Genomic DNA, 17073 nt, shown 5'->3' with positions numbered 1-17073 from the left:
GCATGGCTTAGTTCTGTGCGTGGAGATACAGTATTTTTTGATAAAAGAAGGGTAAAGTTTTTCCATTTCCTCTTTTTGAATTTGTAATTCAAGTAAATTGTTCTTGTTATTTGCAGGATTCCTCGGGCCACTCCTCGAAAGCATCACTACACGACAGGAGAGCAGTTTACCAAGACAGCGGTAAGTAAACAGACCTACGAAAATAGAGCATTATTTCATTTAATTACTTGTGAATAATAATAATAATAATAATAATAATAATAATAATAATATAGCTTCAGTTACAGCAGTCTCCCTGGCTTAGGCGGCAGCACGCCGGCCTCTTACCGCTGGGTTCCGCGGTTCAAATCCCGGTCGCTCCATGTGAGATTTGTGCTGGACAAAGCGGAGGCGGGGCAGGTTTTTCTCCGGGTACTCCGGTTTTCCCTGGCATATTTCATTCCAGTAACATTCTCTAATATCATTTCATTTCATCTGTCATTCATTAATCATTGCCCCAGAGGAGTGCGACAGGCTTCGGCAGCCGGCACAATTCCTATCCTCGCCGCTAGATGGGGCTTCATTCATTCCATTCCTGACCCGGTCGAATGATTGGAAACAGGCTGCGGATTTTCATATAGCCTCTGTTACTGTATGCAGGAGATAGTGGGTTTGAGCCCCACTGTCGGCTGCCCTTTTATTAAGGCCGCGGCCGCTTCCTTCTCACTCCTAGGCCTTTCCTATCCCATCGCCGCCGTAAGACCTATCTGTATCGGTGCGACGTAAAACAAATTGAAAAAAAAAATAGTATGTGATGGCATTTTGATCTGACCCATTCTAAGCTACCTGCACTTCAAGACTGTGGATAAATACGTGGTATTTGTTGTTCTTAAAAGTTTAAACATGTAGATTGTCATTTGTTACTTGTTGATGTGAATTTTATCACTGATAATTTATTTCTACTTTAAAGTTCATGAAGTTTAACATTTCTCAGAAATCAGAGATGGAAAAGTTTCAACCTATTTGGGGTTTCATTTAATATAGTATTCAGGTGGTTCCTTCTTCACAATTTTTTCTATCATCATCAGCATCTTGAACAATATTCAGTCTTTGGCTGGGTCTGTTGTTGACTCTGGAGCAAAGCTTTACGGCAGCAAGACCATGTAGATGCCGACCCTTCATGGGATCTAAAAGGCTGCTCCTAACTTGGAGAACAGATGTTCTTTTAGCTGCCCTAACCTTGGGTACAGATGATACCTGGTGGGTTTCAGATGCATTTCCTCATCTGAGGGACCATCACTCCCCCAGCACTTCGTGTTGTGTTGCTGGCTGTATGGTCTACTCCATTATCATAAGTCACCTAGCTAGAAGAGGACAATTTTAATTGATAATATTGATAATTAATTAGGAGAATTGTACATGATAGAATGAACTGGAAAGATGACCAGCCAGTTGTGGGAGAAATATTTTCTCTCTTGATTACTTTCCATTTTGTTGCTTCTCATGAGAATGGTCTACATATTGTTACAGATCTGGAACTGGATGTGGCACCAGCCCCCCTTAGTCACAGTGCAGCACGTCACAAGATGGCTGTGCGGCCCAAGAGGACCCATGGAGCTCCGCGCAGACGCAGGATGCAACAGCAGGTTAGAAAGGAAGCACAGTATTCTTCTCTGTCGGAAAGGAGAATTTGAATGAGTTGAGAGTCACGCATGACAGTGTTTTGTAGTATGAATCACTACTGAGAGTTGGGGGTATCACAATCCTTAAGGTGCTGAGAGTAGTAGAGACTCATATTATTCATTTGTGACACATTCAACTTACAAGGTATAGTACTTTGAATAAAGTATTATTTTTATTATTATCAGAGCTTCCTGTATTAAGAAACTAAAATTATGTACTATAACTTACATGATCTTGAAATGCCAACAAGTGCAGAATATACCATGATGTCCTGTGTATCTAGTCAGATTCCTTTTGTGGAACCTGCAGTATTTTGAAGCTTGTTATTCAAAATCTTCAGAAACTCCTATACACTTTATTGATTCCTACGTGAGTGCAGTCATGTTCTGTAATATCTTCCTGTCCTTCAAAATCCTCTTTCTGCAAACTATCACTTCCTTTCCATAGAATTTATTAACCTCAGTATTCACAGAAGGGTACACATAGACCTGGCACAGATCTTATCAGACAATTGCCCCAAAGCTGAAGAGCTGAGAATTAGAATGAACTGAGTGAGGTAGACATAAAAAGAATTACAAGACACAGTGTTGGACTCAATGACCTTTATTTCCTTAATGTGTGGAATGTTGCCACTGATGCTTTCACGGCCCGTACTTATAGACATGATACTGTATAGGCTTTTGGGATTATGCCGTGTCAAGAAAATAAGGTGAAATTCTTTGTGTTTTGCAGAGAACTGTGCTCTGCGTCATCAGAAGAAAATCTCGCTGTCCACGAGAAAGGCTTTCACCTTATTTTCTTGACACGGCATAAGCCGAAAAGCCTACACAGCATCATATGGAATGTTGTTAATGTGGAACAGTGTTAGGATAGGAAATGGCTATTCCAACTGGTTTGTAACCAGTAAAGAGTGCAACAAGGCAGCACTTTGTCACCTCTACTATTTATCACAGTGATGTACGAGATAATGAAAAGAGTGAAACAGCACAACAAGAAGAGTGCATTCAAGGCATTTGCATTTTCAGATGATGTGGTGATTTGGGGAGGTAATGAGGAAAGATTAATGCTTGGAATTGTCATTTTAAGGAATTTGGACTTAAAATCAGCTTTAAGAAAACAGTTGTTATGACACCCAACAGACAAAAGTCAGGAGCAAATATCACAGTAGACAGACAGAAATTGTAAGAAGTTAACTACTTCCAGTTCCTCGGTAGTGTCCTGACTGAAGATAATCGATCAAATGCTGAAATCAGAGTTCAAAGAGGAGCTGTCCTTTACCGTCAGGTTAGAAGCCTTCTCTGGGACAGCCAGATTCCAATACTAGCCAAACAAACAGTTTATCAAGCTTACTTCTTGCCCATAACAACCTATGGCCTTGAAACTTGTATCATCACAGGCAGAGATAAAAGTAGACTCCAAGCTGCAGAAATGAAATTCCTCCGGACAGTGTTAAAAAAACCCGGGAGAGATAAGGTCTGCAACGAGAGCGTTCACCAAGAAATTCAAATAAGAGAATCGTTATGTGATACCATAATGAGATCAAGATTGAAATTGTATGGCCACATAGGAATGAGAATGGATTCTTGCTCAGTAGCTAAGGAATGGTTGGGGAAAACTTTAAGATGGCAAAAGACCTAGAGGCAGACCTCGAAGGAGATGGATCAAACAAGTCAAACAAGATCTAGAACATAGAGGAGTGGATTGGAACCAAGTACAGGAAGAAGAATGTACCTGAATCGACTGAAGTTTGATAAGATCTGTGCCAGTTCTATGGGCATCCTTCTGTGTCATACCTCCATGGAAAAACTTAAGAAAGGTTGCTTCCAGGTCTCTCCAGTCCCTAATCTGGTGGAGATTTACGAGGGTAATCCCAAAAATAAGGTCTCCTAGTTTTTTATAAATACAGAACTCTGTTCATCTGCCTGTTGTTCACAATATTGTGAAGAGTGTTTCCCGTGCTCACATATAAATATACACATGCTGCGCTGAGGCACTCAGTCTTGGCTTGGCAGGCATTGAGAATGGAACTCCCGTTGGAAGTTACCGCCAAGTGCAAAGTGCGCGCAGTTATTCAGTTTTTGAACGCAAAAGGTACTGAACCATTTGAAATCCATCGCCAATTGACGGAAGTGTACGGCAAGTCGTGCATGGATGTCAAAAATGTTCATGAGTGGTGTAGAGAGTTTGCAGCCGGTCGGACTGAAATTCATGACAAACAAACAAAGGAGTGGGAGACTGTCAATTTCTATCGAGACAGTCGTGAAGGTTGAGCAAATCACGCATGAAGATCGGCGGATCACCCTGGATGATCTCTGCACCTTGGTTCCTGAGGCTTCCTGAAGCGCCGCTTACAACTTCCTGAACAGCATGGCGGCGAGCTGGTATGACATGGGCATACAAAAATTGTCACAGCGTCTAGAAAAATGCATCGACCGAAATGGTGATTATGTAGAAAAATAGCTAAATGTTCAAGCTGTAAAATGATGTAAACCATTGTGGAAATAAACAGCACCAAAAATGAAGTATAATGTTCCAATTACATATAGAAAAGGTACATTAATTAATAATAACTTATTGATATATAAACCCCTGATAATGTTAACATAGTGGAAGTGGGCAACAACATAATATGTGTCGTGTAAAATAATATCAATTGAGGAATTGGCTAATACAACCCCTGTTATTTATAAAAAAATAGGAGACCTTATTTTTGGAATTACCTTTGCATCGACAGCAATTTCCTGTAACACTGACCCAAGCCACCTTGAATCCAGTTACAATATACATTCCATACAGCAAACCTCTCCCACATCACTATTCTTAATATCAACCACTATTGCCTTGACTGCAGAATTACCACTGCTGTGCATATCAAACCCACTTACCAACATTATCTCCAGTTTTCACTTATATTATTTTACATCGAATGGCCGATGCCTTTCAGCTTTGCCTTCTGGGGTAAATATATTTCCTCACTCTCTGGAACCTGTGCCTCTTACAATAACCTGAGTTAGGCCCTCACCAGCAAGAGTTTTCTTGAACAAACAGAGTGACTGCAATATTGTCTGGGGAGTGAATACCAGCCCCAGGTCTTTCAAGCAACCAAACTCACAAAGAGAGACCACAGCTATGGGGTTACCGATTTCATTCGTGTGGATATCCGGGGTTTTTTTGTCATTGGCCCTTATTTAACAAGAAAATGGTGAGCTCGCATCCGGGAGATAGTGGGTTCGAACCCCACTGTCGGCAGCCCTGAAGATGGTTTTCTGTGATTTCTGGGGCTGTTCCTTAATTAAGGCCATGGACGCTTCCTTCCCATCCCTAGACCTTTCCTGTCCCATCGCTGCCATAAGACCTATCTGTGTCGGTGCGACGTAAAGCAAAAAAAAAAAAAAAAAAGTTCCATTAAACTTAACAGTCTGAATGCCAGTCGACAATTTGCATGTGACTATCCTTAGCACCACTGGTCTACTGATCAGCGTACCTGACTTGCACGCCAGCGTCTTCTGTTCGAGGCGCCGCCGATTTCTAAATTTCTATGTTCTATTCTTCTCTCATTTTCTTTTTCATTGTCCATATATTATCTGTTTATGTCTTGTCCATAGGGACTGGGAAATGCACAAATAAAGGATAAGGTGCATTATAAGTTCATGTACTAACTTGTCATTTACAGCTTGACAATTCTTCACCTTTTCTGTTATTGTAGGGAGGTAGGGAGAGAGTGAAACTGTTTGTTTTTACCAAAACAATCAGTAAAAGTAAAAATAGAGCAGTCATGCAATGAATTGTTTTGAAGAAGTTTATTTACAATGTTAATTGTACAAGTTTTTCATATATTTTCTTGGCAATTTCATATTTCACTTTCATATACTATACAATAAATGAGTGCAGATTATCACTGTAAGATATAGTGTACCTTAATTATCTATCATCTTAATCTCCACAAAATGATGACATTTTTAAAATAAGCATTCAATCTTCTTTTATCCTAGGCTTACTTAGATTTTCTCCCTAAGTGCCCTGCATTTACATTTGGCAAACCCGAAAACATTCTCTCCTACTATGAACCATATCAAAATCCACTCTTGTCACTTTCTCCCTGTTAGCATAATTGCTCTATGATGTCATGTCTGCATGTTCTTCTACCGGGAACATCACCAATAAGCTATGCGTCATACAGGATTGCAATTACTGCACCATTACCAAATTTTATCCCTCCCCGTATATATCAATGCTGATTCTGCTTGGCCTTCAACTACGAACACGAATATATCATTTCAATATCTGTTGAACACCAATCTTTCAACCTTCACTTACGTTCAGATTTAACAATCTTTATATCATGATTGTTTCAGTTTTAAGGCTTTTAAACATTTATTGTCACTCCCTCACCCTGAGAGATCCTGACATTTTTAGACCTAGGGAAGCACCTGGCCCTAACATTAGATAACATCTTCATTCTCTTCTTTCCTTATCTTGTATCTCATAGAAGAATCCTAGATTTTACAGTAGACATCACTAGAGCCTAGATTTTGACTATGATCATGATATCAAAAGTCTATAAAACTGCAAGCTTGCTGGCTTTTGTATCACATTAAATTATCAGAGGAGATAGAGATTGAATCTGCTTTTCTGATTGACTCTCTTAGGCTGGTTTTAATGCTTTGACAAATATTATAGTTCATTCCTATTTTCTTCTTATACAAGTTATAAAATTTTTTGGTAATCACATTCTCCATATATGCCTGTAGGATTGACTCTCTTATCACCCGAGTACCCTCATGTCTTACCTTAAAACATTTGTTTGTCTCTATCTTCTTTTGGATTGAACAATTTGCCTCTGTCTTCAGATTGCTGGGAGCCCCTTGCCAACAACTCCAGAAGTGAATGAGGAGTTATCAGCCCGCAGTGCTAGTCCAGAAGTCAAATCCAGGCATGGTATGTATTTTATTGCGTAATCTGATGTCAGGTAATCACATTCATTGAGTTACTTTCATGTCTTCATTTCATGCACATTCTTTGTTGTTATTGTATCAATTGAAAATACAGTCTTCTATTAAGTTCTTTTTTTCTAAGCTGGACCATGTTGTTGTTTTATGTATCTTACATGCCAATGTTTCTGGTACATTAGAGTATTATTTCTAAGGTGGATCTATTACTGCAGGGCTTTCAAATTAAAATGCTGCCAATTGACATAGTGAGTGGCCTAGGGGTACAGACTGTTTTGGATGTGATGGTCCTACACAGACTACTACTACTCAACATGCTTATCTTACAGAAGGTGCTGGAAGTGGTAGCCTTGTTTTCCTAAACATATAACGTTTTAACATGTTCAGAAAAACATGTTGCAAGAGAAATCCTTTCAATCTCACGTTGAACATTACAGTAATCTCACTCTTCATCAAGTAACTATGCTCTTCATCAAATAACTCTATGAAAAACATACTAAAAATTTGTGCAGTACATTTCTCCGAATTCATAGTCTCCATAAAAAAATATTGGGCTGATAATCCTTCTAGAACACCAAAAGACCCCATACTCTCAAAATTGCCCTTGGGAAGGCAGGTCTTCAGGTTTCAGTGCTTGAACTTGGGTTGATTTATATGGTTTTAGGCACACAGTTTGGTAGCCTTATGTGCATAGCCTAAAGAGATATCATTGTGCAACTTTGGGAAGTGATTTCTGTGGGGAATGCGCCATACAAACATTGGTTTCATCTCCCTTTTCTTGTGTTATTGCTGTGCATATCCATCTGTGTTTTTTATGGAGCACTGAACCTGTGGATTCAAATTTCCTTATCAGTATTTTGATAGCACTTCTTGATAGTGGATTAGGAAATATTGTGATAAAGTCCCTTTTCTGATTAGCAAAATAAAGTTTAAAATACATTTTTCACTGAAATATATGCTCTTTCTGTGTTAAGTCATCTAATCATCCCAAATCAGGCAGCAGATTGAACTAGAGACAGAAGGGAAGAGGGAACATTTGTCTTTAGTCAACACTCAGCCTACTTAATGGCAGGTGATCACTGTGTTAACTGGGAGTGCTCACTCACTCTCTGCAGCCAGCAGCACATTAATTTGAAAGCCCTGTACTACTACTACTACTACTACTACTACTACTACTACTACTACTACTACTACTACTACTACTACTACTACATGTGAATCGAGTAAGGATACATCACTGAATAGAATGCAATTACATACACAAATATATGTAACTTATTTATTACATATTACATTGAACATGTTTTGAGAAACGACCAGTTCTCTTCCTCATCAATCTTCATAAGACTTGATCCTAAAACACACTACTTACACTAAAGTAAGTACTCACACTAAAAACTTGCACGGTATTGCAACAGTTCCCCTCTGTTATGTTTCTTGTGATCTTCCTTAAAATCCTATGTACCTGTATTCTACAAAATGATTCTTTAAAATGTTGACATACCATCCATGGTATAATAAAAACTGTTAGTCTGCAAAAACTAAAATGTGCCTATATTCTACGCGCGACTCTAGAGCCATCAATTCTTCCTCTCATTTTTGTATGGTGAAGTTATTCATTTTATGTAAGCCAGCTCTAAAATAGATCTTCTTGGATACAGTGAGTTTCTCTCATTGGTTGGCCCATCTTGTCTGCCTTCCATTGTCTCATCACTCCCCGCTCGTTGAGCACTTCGCTCACTTTATCTGTGCACGAGATGAGGTAACAATTAAAATGAAGGAAGTAAGAATTAAGAAAATAAGCTTGTACCTTATGACAGGAGATGTTGGAAATGTTCTCCTCCCGCATCCACACATTTCTGGCATTGTCTTAGGAAACTCCGATTCACGCGCATAAGTTCGTCTTCCGTAATTGAGGCTATCACTCTCTGGATATGTTTAGCATTTTTGTAGCCCGCCATGCTGAGCTCTTCGAAACCCTGGCTTCTTGTTTGTAGGCGTTTGTTCTAATCTTTCTGCGATTTCATTTACTTTTTCCGTGTTAAGTACATGTTTTTTAACACTTTGCTTCTTGTCAAGTAAAGAACCAGTTCCTCTCATTTTGTTAACGAGTTTCCACACGTTCTCTCTATGTGGAGGGCATACACCTGGAAATTGTGTTACAAATCACCTAATGAGTTCCCTGCAAGACTCGGTTTTCACGTAATTATTGTACATAAATACCCTTTCCTCTTCCATGTACACATGTGGAGGCATTACGAGAATTATACCCCGAAGTAACACTTTTCAACTCGAGAACAGTTCGAGTGACAGATCAACACTTAATACATGTTCTAAGCATGAACTTGAATTGCGATGTGCGGGCATTCCTGTGCTGTCGCTGCACTGTGTAACGGGAAGTGATGAGTCTACTCATCTTGTGAGTGTAAATAGAGTGTGTCGTGTCCTCCCAGGGACTTGAACCCAGGACTGCTATTCCCTCCGAGGATCGAACCCAGGGAACGTAGGAGGAATAGCTGTACCTGATGTATTAGGAATTAGCCTGTCATAAGAGGCTAGGAGTCAGGTATAAGCATACCTAATGGGCGTACCTGATAATAATTAAAAGATGTAAAATAATTATATTCATGGAACTGAATAGTCAGTTAAGAGTGGAAATCATGTTTCGTACATGTTAGGAAATCTTGAGTAGCAGAGAAGTTTGTCATACAGGAAGTGACTCATGTTGACAGGGCATGGTTCAGCCGCATAGACGCAGTAGAATATACTAGAAAGGTCTCTTGGATACGGGCTCTGATTGGCCAGAATCACGGAAAGTGAGGCAGTCACATACGCAGGTTACGACAAACTTCTAGAACATTGGGCGTTGGCCCCGGAGGCTATATAAAGGCAAGGAAGCCATTATTCAGGGCTTCTACTATTCACTTCGCGGACCAGTTGTCAGCAGAATCCCTGCCGGTCGGTAGGACGATTACGCAATCAGTAATAATAATAATAAGTATTATATACTTCAACGGACGACTAGTAGACAGACTTCTCGCTCAAGACTTGCCAACATAAGTCTTTATTTTATATTGTACATAGTGTACATATTGTAGTCAACCTTCAGTATCAGAATATATTAACTTCGTGGGAATCCACTTCGTCGACTTTCCTCCTGATCTGCACCTTAGTTGAAACTTCCCAACCTATACGTTCCAACCGCTCGGGAACGATCCAACCAACCTTCCAACCAATCTGACTTTTCCTAAGAGCTCACCTATAAGCTCAATCCTGTCTGTCACGACAGAAGACAAAAATTTTTGGTGTGCAGGTGTGGGGTGGGAAGCAGACAACCTCAGCAGAGAAGGAGACGATTTATTTGAAAGCCCCGCAGAAGAGGCTTAGCTCAAGAAAGAAGTAACGGCCCAGCAGAGTTCCCGTTCCAGTGAGAGGTGCCAGCAGCACGACAGCAGCCTACTGAGCCAGCCCAGCGCGCAGTAGCAGACAGCGTCCAGAGACCGAGGATCCAGCCCATCTTCAGCACCGATCAACCTTAAGGGTGAGTGCTTATAATTTTCTCTTCTATAATGGCAGAGTCAAATGTGACAGGTAACCTGGTAGATAATGTCAGTGACGCAGGTTCGGATACGGGTAGTGTGCATGCAGAGGAACGATTGTTTATATCGGCATCAGAAGGCCATAAGTTAATCGGTCATGAATTTGACGGCAGTAAGCCGGAACGCCTCCGCGAATTTATTGCAAATGTAGAAGCCGCACATTGCATGGTAAGACCTAATGAGAAAGGATTATTCTTTAAATACATCCTAACGAAAATAACGGGTCCAGCTCGCGAGAAGTTACTATCACGGGGGGATATCATAAATTGGAGGAACGCAAAGAACGCGTTATGGGAATATTATGGAAAACAAGGTACGTTTGAACTATATTTGTGCAAACTATTTCAATCCAAACAAGGGACTAAGAATTCCGTCGCGGAATGGGCTCACGAGGTCGAAGAAATAGTAGTCATGTTCAGAAACGCGATCTTAGAGGAAGAACCGATAGAAGGCCGCGAATATCAGCGCCGAATTATAGTTAAAATAGCAATAGCCGGTTTCACTCAAGGGCTCCGAAATAGGAGGATCCAGCACAAGGTGCAAGACAGAGATCCTAGAACGTTCGAAGAGGCTGTAAGTACAGCCAGGCAGGAAGAGGCATTACTGCTCTCTCAGGAAGAGCGTGAAGCCCTGTACAAGCCACAACCGGTTAGAACCCCTCGTAAGGAAGGTTGGCAGGTAGTGCCTACAAAGGGCAGCCTTAAGGGCAATTTAGGGCGACGTCAGGCAACGGGAAATAAGCAAGGTAAATCCCGAAACGTATTAGTAACTTGCTTCAACTGTAAGCAAGAGGGCCATATCGCAAAAGAGTGCGAACGGCCAAGAACCAAGTCCGACACACCGGCTCCTAAGTGCACGTACTGCAAAAGGCTAGGCCACAAGGAGCGAGAATGTAGAAGGAAATTAAAAGACCAAGAGAAACCTACTACCGGGGAAGTAAGGATAGTCAGGTCTACGAAAGTACCAATCAGGGTACAATCCCAGCATGCGCAGGGAGCAGGAAATCGTAAGGGGCCATCTGAGCCCGTCATACGATGCTATGAGTGCAATGAAGTGGGCCATAAGAGGCCCGAGTGCCCACGACGAAATAAGGACCGTGGACGCACTCGTAAGCGGTGTTATGCCTGTGGGAGGCAAGGCCATTTGCGGTGGCAATGCACCGCCAAGCTAAGCCGAACGGCTCAAGTTAACCCTCAAGGAAAGAACAAGCAAGGCCAAGAGGCACAAGTAAGCCCTCAAGGAAAGGGTCGTAAGGTTGTAACTCAGGCTGGTGTAACACAAAACACCCAAGACAAGCCGAATAGTCTTAATAAAACACGGTGTAAAATATGTAAACGATGGTCTCATGATAGCAAGGACTGTTGGTTCAATACCCGGGACACGTTAAACTAATAAGGGGTCACGAGCAAGGGACTGCTGTGACAACCCCGAAGGTATCAAGTCCCGCCACAACAGAATTAGCTAAGACAGAAGGCTCAATCTTAATAGGTTTAGCCGGTCAGAAGATCCCTACTAGATTTTTAATAGATACAGGTAGTGATGTATCTCTCATTAAGGAAAAGTGTGCACCTAAGGACGTTTTCGTGAATCGAAAGGAGATCCTCCAGCTGAAAGGCATCAGTGGAGACGTAGTATTCACGAAGGGGGAAGTTCGAATCCCGATAGGAGGAAAAATCCTAGATTTCCACCTGGTAGACAATGATTTCAATCTGAAGCAAGATGGAATCATTGGGAAGGATATCCTGCATAATAGCATATTAAATTACCAGGACGGTTATGCGCTAATAGCAGGAAAGAAATATCCCTTTGGTGCACGAGAAGCCGTATGGGTCACTTTGGAACCCCGAACCGAAAAGATAGTGGCTATCGAAGTAGATAAGAATAATGCCGAAGGCCTTGTTGAAAAGCAAGAAGTAAGACCGGGCGTTTACTTAGCAGAGTGCTTGACCAAGTCGGAAGATTACACGGCTATTGTCAGTATGTTGAATACTACTGATAAGGCTTGGAGATTATTGAGTCCAGTGGTAGAACTTCATGCTGTAGGGAAAGAGACAGCTGAATCACCCACTGTAGTAAATAAGGTCGAGCGAGCCGCCTTATCTAGAACAAGCAGCGGAACGCAAGAGCACTCAAGGAATGGCAATAATAATAATAATGTCAGTGGTGAAGAAGTGGAGATCAGGTCTCCCGTCACCAAGTCCAGGGCTCAAAGACTGCGAGAACAGTTGCGTTTAGACCACTTAGCGCCTAAAGATCGCGAAGAGATATGTGCGATCTGTACCGCCTACCAAGATGTGTTTTACTTGGAAGGTGATAAGTTGACGCACACGGATGTGCTGCAACATGCCATTCCGACACCCGCGGATCAACCTCCCATACATTTACGGCAATATAGATTGCCCGAAGCCCAGAAAGAGGAGATAGGTAGACAAATCGATAAAATGTTAAATGATCAAATTATAGCTCCTTCTACTTCTCCGTGGTCCTCGCCCATACTTTTGATCCCCAAGAAAATGGACGCCTCTGGGAAGCAAAAGTACCGTCTGGTAGTTGATTTTCGTGAGCTCAACCGCATTACAATCGGTACAGCGTACCCGCTTCCGTTAATTACGGAGATATTAGATGCTTTAGGAAAGGCCCGATACTTTTCCACCATGGATTTGGCGCATGGCTATCATCAGGTCATGTTGAAGCCAGAAGACAGAGAAAAGACCGCATTCTCTGCACTAGGGAGGCATTACGAGTACTTAAGAATGCCCATGGGGCTCAAGGACAGTCCCGCGACGTTCACGCGGTTAATGAAAACCGTATTAACAGGCCTAGAAGGCATAAAGTGCCTCTGTTATTTAGATGACGTCATCGTGTATGGTAGCTCGATAGATGACCATAACCAGAAGCTACGAGACGTATTGGAACGGCTAAGAGAAGCCAACTTAAAATTAGGACCGGACAAGTGCGAGTTCTTACGAACTGAAGTCACATTCCTAGGTCACGTCATTACGAAGGACGGAGTCCAACCCGATGAGAGGAAAACCCAAGCAGTGAGGGATTTTCCACAACCCACTACTACGAAACAGTTGAAGGGATTTTTAGGGTTGTCAGGTTATTACCGTAGGTTCATACCTAATTATAGTAAGATAGCGAAGCCACTGTACGAGCTCCTAAAGAAGGACGTACCGTATGTGTGGACAGAACAGCAGGAACATGCGTTCCAGGTACTGAAGCAGAAACTTATTGAAAAACCAGTCTTGCAGTACCCAGACTTTGAGAAGCCATTCATTCTAACCACAGACGCAAGTGGGGAAGCGCTAGGTGCTATACTGTCTCAGGGTCCGCTAGGCAAGGATTTACCGGTGGCGTATGCTAGTAGGACACTAAATAAAGCAGAAAGAAACTACAGTACCACTGAAAGAGAAGCATTGGCCATTGTATTCGGTGTGAAATATTTTCGTCCTTATTTGTTTGGACGTCATTTCACAGTTGTGACCGACCATAAACCATTAAAGTGGGTTTTCAGTGTACGAGACCCATCTTCTAGGCTATTGAAATTCAGGCTTAAGTTAGCCGAATACGATTTTGATATCGTGTATAAGGAGGGCAAGCGTAATTGCAACGCAGATGCTCTAAGTAGAATTCCTGCTACCTCTGAACAGGAAGTGAGAATAGTTAGCTCTGAAGGCCAAGAGCTAGACATGGCAGGCAATGAGGAACGAAGTAATGAAAGGACGTCGACTCCTAACATGAGGTCGAACGGGGAAAGTAAGCAGACAGACAGACTCAGCTCTGAATCCGAGGACGCTTCGGTAGAGGTGACAGAGCCTGAGAATGAGGTAGGAACGCCTGCTACTAGCAAATCAAAAGCTGAGCTAACAGAGCAGGAAAAACGAGACATAATCGAAGAAGCGCATGCTTCGCTGGTCGGAGGTCACCAAGGCATTACCAGGACGTATGCTAGGGTGAAAGACCACATCCAGTGGGATGGGATGCACAAGGACATAGAAAACTATATTCGTTCATGTCCTTCGTGCCAAAAGAATAAGATTACCGGGCCAGAAGTGAAAGCCCCAATGGTAATAACAGACACTCCAGCGACAGTGTTTGACAAGGTCTCATTAGATATCGTAGGCCCTCTAGACTTAACAGAGGCCGGCAATCGATATATACTCACCTGTCAGGACCAGTTATCGAAGTACCTGGTCGTGAGTGCAATGCCAGATCAGACCACAGAAACAGTAGCCAGAACGCTGATAAATAGTGTGATCAGTATTTTTGGAATACCAGGAACGATCTTAACAGATCAAGGTGCGAATTTCATGGCGGACATGTTTAAGAAACTGTGTCGAACCCTACGGATTAAGAAGGTACACACAGCCGCCTTCCGTCCACAATCAAACGGAAGTTTAGAAAGGTCACATAGAGTGCTAGGTGAATTTCTGAGACATTATGTGTGTAGCTCTCAGAATGACTGGGATAAGTATCTCCCAATGGCTATGTTTGTGTATAATACTACCAAACATACTAGCACTGGTTACACACCATTTGAATTGATATTCGGAAGAAAGGCTAATATTCCAGGCGTACTACAGAGAAAACCTGAGCCAACTTACAATGAATATCAGCATGTGGTAGAAGAATTAACACAACGACTCCAGGAGAGTCACGAAATAGCCAGGAAAACTCTAATTAAGAGTAAAGAGCAAGAGAAGTGTAGGTACGATGAATCACAGAACGAAGTTTCCTTTAAGGAAGGAGACCTAGTATTGCTCCGTAATGATGCTCTAAGACGAGGGCGTAGCAAATCAAAATTATCGCCACCATATCAAGGCCCCTATAAGGTCATAAGGGTAAATGGTGTGAACTGCACACTGGAGCTGAATAAGCGAGGAAAACGGACCACTGTCCATAAAAATAGATTGAAGCTCTATATTGATTAGAAGCGGGCATAAATAGTTGTATTTGGTTCTGATTTCGGCCGCGGTAAACACACTCCCTTTACCTCAACGGCATTGTAAACTTTCGATGACTGCTGATAAGGTTAGTATGAAATACCCTGTCAAGTCACGTGCCAAATTAGGGATACCGATGTTAGAAATTTAACCTAGAAATTCCAGAACCAAGGATTATTGGTACGGGACGTCAAACAGTGCACGATCCTCAGTACCCGTCAGAAAGACCACAGTGGCGAGGCTGTGAGTCTAGATGTCAACCCTCGCCAAACTTGACCCACGAGGTCTTGAGCTGAGCACAAGGCTCACTCATGTAGTAAAAGCAGAAGGCTTACAATTTAGTTCAGAGTTAATAGGAACATTGCTAATACGCAGCATAGTATTTTATTGAACGGGCAGGATAGAGAAAAGGCTACACAAAAATCACTAATATGAAAGGTAGGAAATTGCGAATAGGTACAGTCACAGAGTCACAAATCGGTGTTAAGAAATTAAACAATACGGTCAAATACACGTGTATTGAACTCTCACGAAGGAAGGAATAGAATGAGTCCTGTAGTAAGGCACACGGAAAAACCCCGTGTGGTGCCGGGGATCAACATAAGTAGTCCTGTATACCAGAATAGCACCACAGCCGATCCAGCTTGTCGTAGGAGGCGACAAATGGATCCTCATAGGGAGCGACCTTGCATTTTGTCTTAGCACAAGTGTGGGCGCCCTATGGGAGGTGTGAATCCCTTGGGACGGATTCCACCTGGGGTATGTCACCATTGAGCCGGTGGCTACTCAAGGAGGTGTGATATCTGCAAGCGCAGAAACCCACCTAGAGAAAGGTTGTGAACTACAACCAGGTTTTGTTGTTGTTGTTAGAAAGAAAAGTCATACTGTGGACATGAATTATAATGAATCCATACCAAGGCATCATATGCCACTCTGCATAAAACATTGGAAGTATCCATCATTCCTGGGTACGAAATCTTACACCTTAGATCAAGTTCCATGCACGGTTACTCTGTGCCACTCTGCGCACAGCGAATAACTGGGGAATGTATGTCCCATAAGACGTTACCCTCAAGGTAAAATTCTGACCTTCAAATTACATAGCCGTTACCCTGGGCCGGCAACGCTATGTCTCCTATCAGAGGATGTTGAAGGCAGAAGGTGAGCTACCCTTTGGCCGGGAGTCACCCCTTGAGAAGACCCCGTAAGGCGGGTAGTTACCTGAGTGCTTATGGATAAGCCAGGTAAGAAGAACCATAATCTGCATCCAATAGCATATTGGAAAAGGTTCTTGCGAACTCAGAACTCATGATACCGAAGATTGCCGTGAGATGAGAAATGAGTTGAATACCATACTCATAGGATGGAATCGAACCCGCGACCCACGGCTCCGCAAGCGAGCGTGTGGTCAGTATAAACAATAAGCCCCGTAGAGTTACTCAAATGTCATTTGGAAAGGAATAGTGATGACCTATTGTATTAACACCTTAGTGTTGAGATTATCTAACTTAAACGTAAGACAAGCGTAAGACAATGTTATGTCAGCATTGCCAGAAGATAAGATGTATTGACTTGCGGGCCAGCACGGCCAAGCATGCATGTTGTCCAGTAAGCGGTCAGAGACAGCGACTTTGATGTTGATAAGACAGCACCGTTAGACTTTGAGATAACCCATCCAGCAAGCCAGCAGGCGTGTACTTCGAAAAGAAGAGAGAAACAGAACTGTACGCGGCAGTGATTAGTAAAATTAAATCGGTTATCTGAATTGTATATGGTAGCCATGAGGACTTAAATCGGACACAATTTTGTGCACTATATCAAGGAAGGAATTGACATGTAATAGATGGGTTCGTGTAGATGTGTTGAGTATTCAGCCCGAAGGCTGATTGGATCCTCGAAGGGTCCACCGTAATTACT

The 17073-nt window shown here is 42.2% G+C and overlaps 1 protein-coding gene across 5 annotated transcripts in view; it reads left to right on the top strand.

Moving 5' to 3' along the window:
* Window positions 1-17073, top strand: part of LOC136866342 (platelet binding protein GspB) — a 549318-nt gene that overhangs the window by 499298 nt on the left and 32947 nt on the right. For all 5 annotated transcript variants that reach the window (XM_067143204.2, XM_067143206.2, XM_067143205.2 and 2 more), the window contains 3 exons: window positions 117-180; window positions 1510-1625; window positions 6513-6600. In XM_067143204.2, the coding sequence (XP_066999305.2) occupies window positions 117-180; window positions 1510-1625; window positions 6513-6600 (268 nt within the window). The remainder of the gene's footprint in view (window positions 1-116; window positions 181-1509; window positions 1626-6512; window positions 6601-17073) is intronic.

The sequence above is a fragment of the Anabrus simplex genome, chromosome 3 (genome assembly GCF_040414725.1).
Source record: "Anabrus simplex isolate iqAnaSimp1 chromosome 3, ASM4041472v1, whole genome shotgun sequence".
In the NCBI taxonomy this organism is placed as follows: Eukaryota; Metazoa; Arthropoda; class Insecta; order Orthoptera; family Tettigoniidae; genus Anabrus; species Anabrus simplex.
The sequence above is the reverse complement of the archived record's forward strand: the minus strand, read 5'-3'. Positions and strand labels throughout refer to the sequence as shown.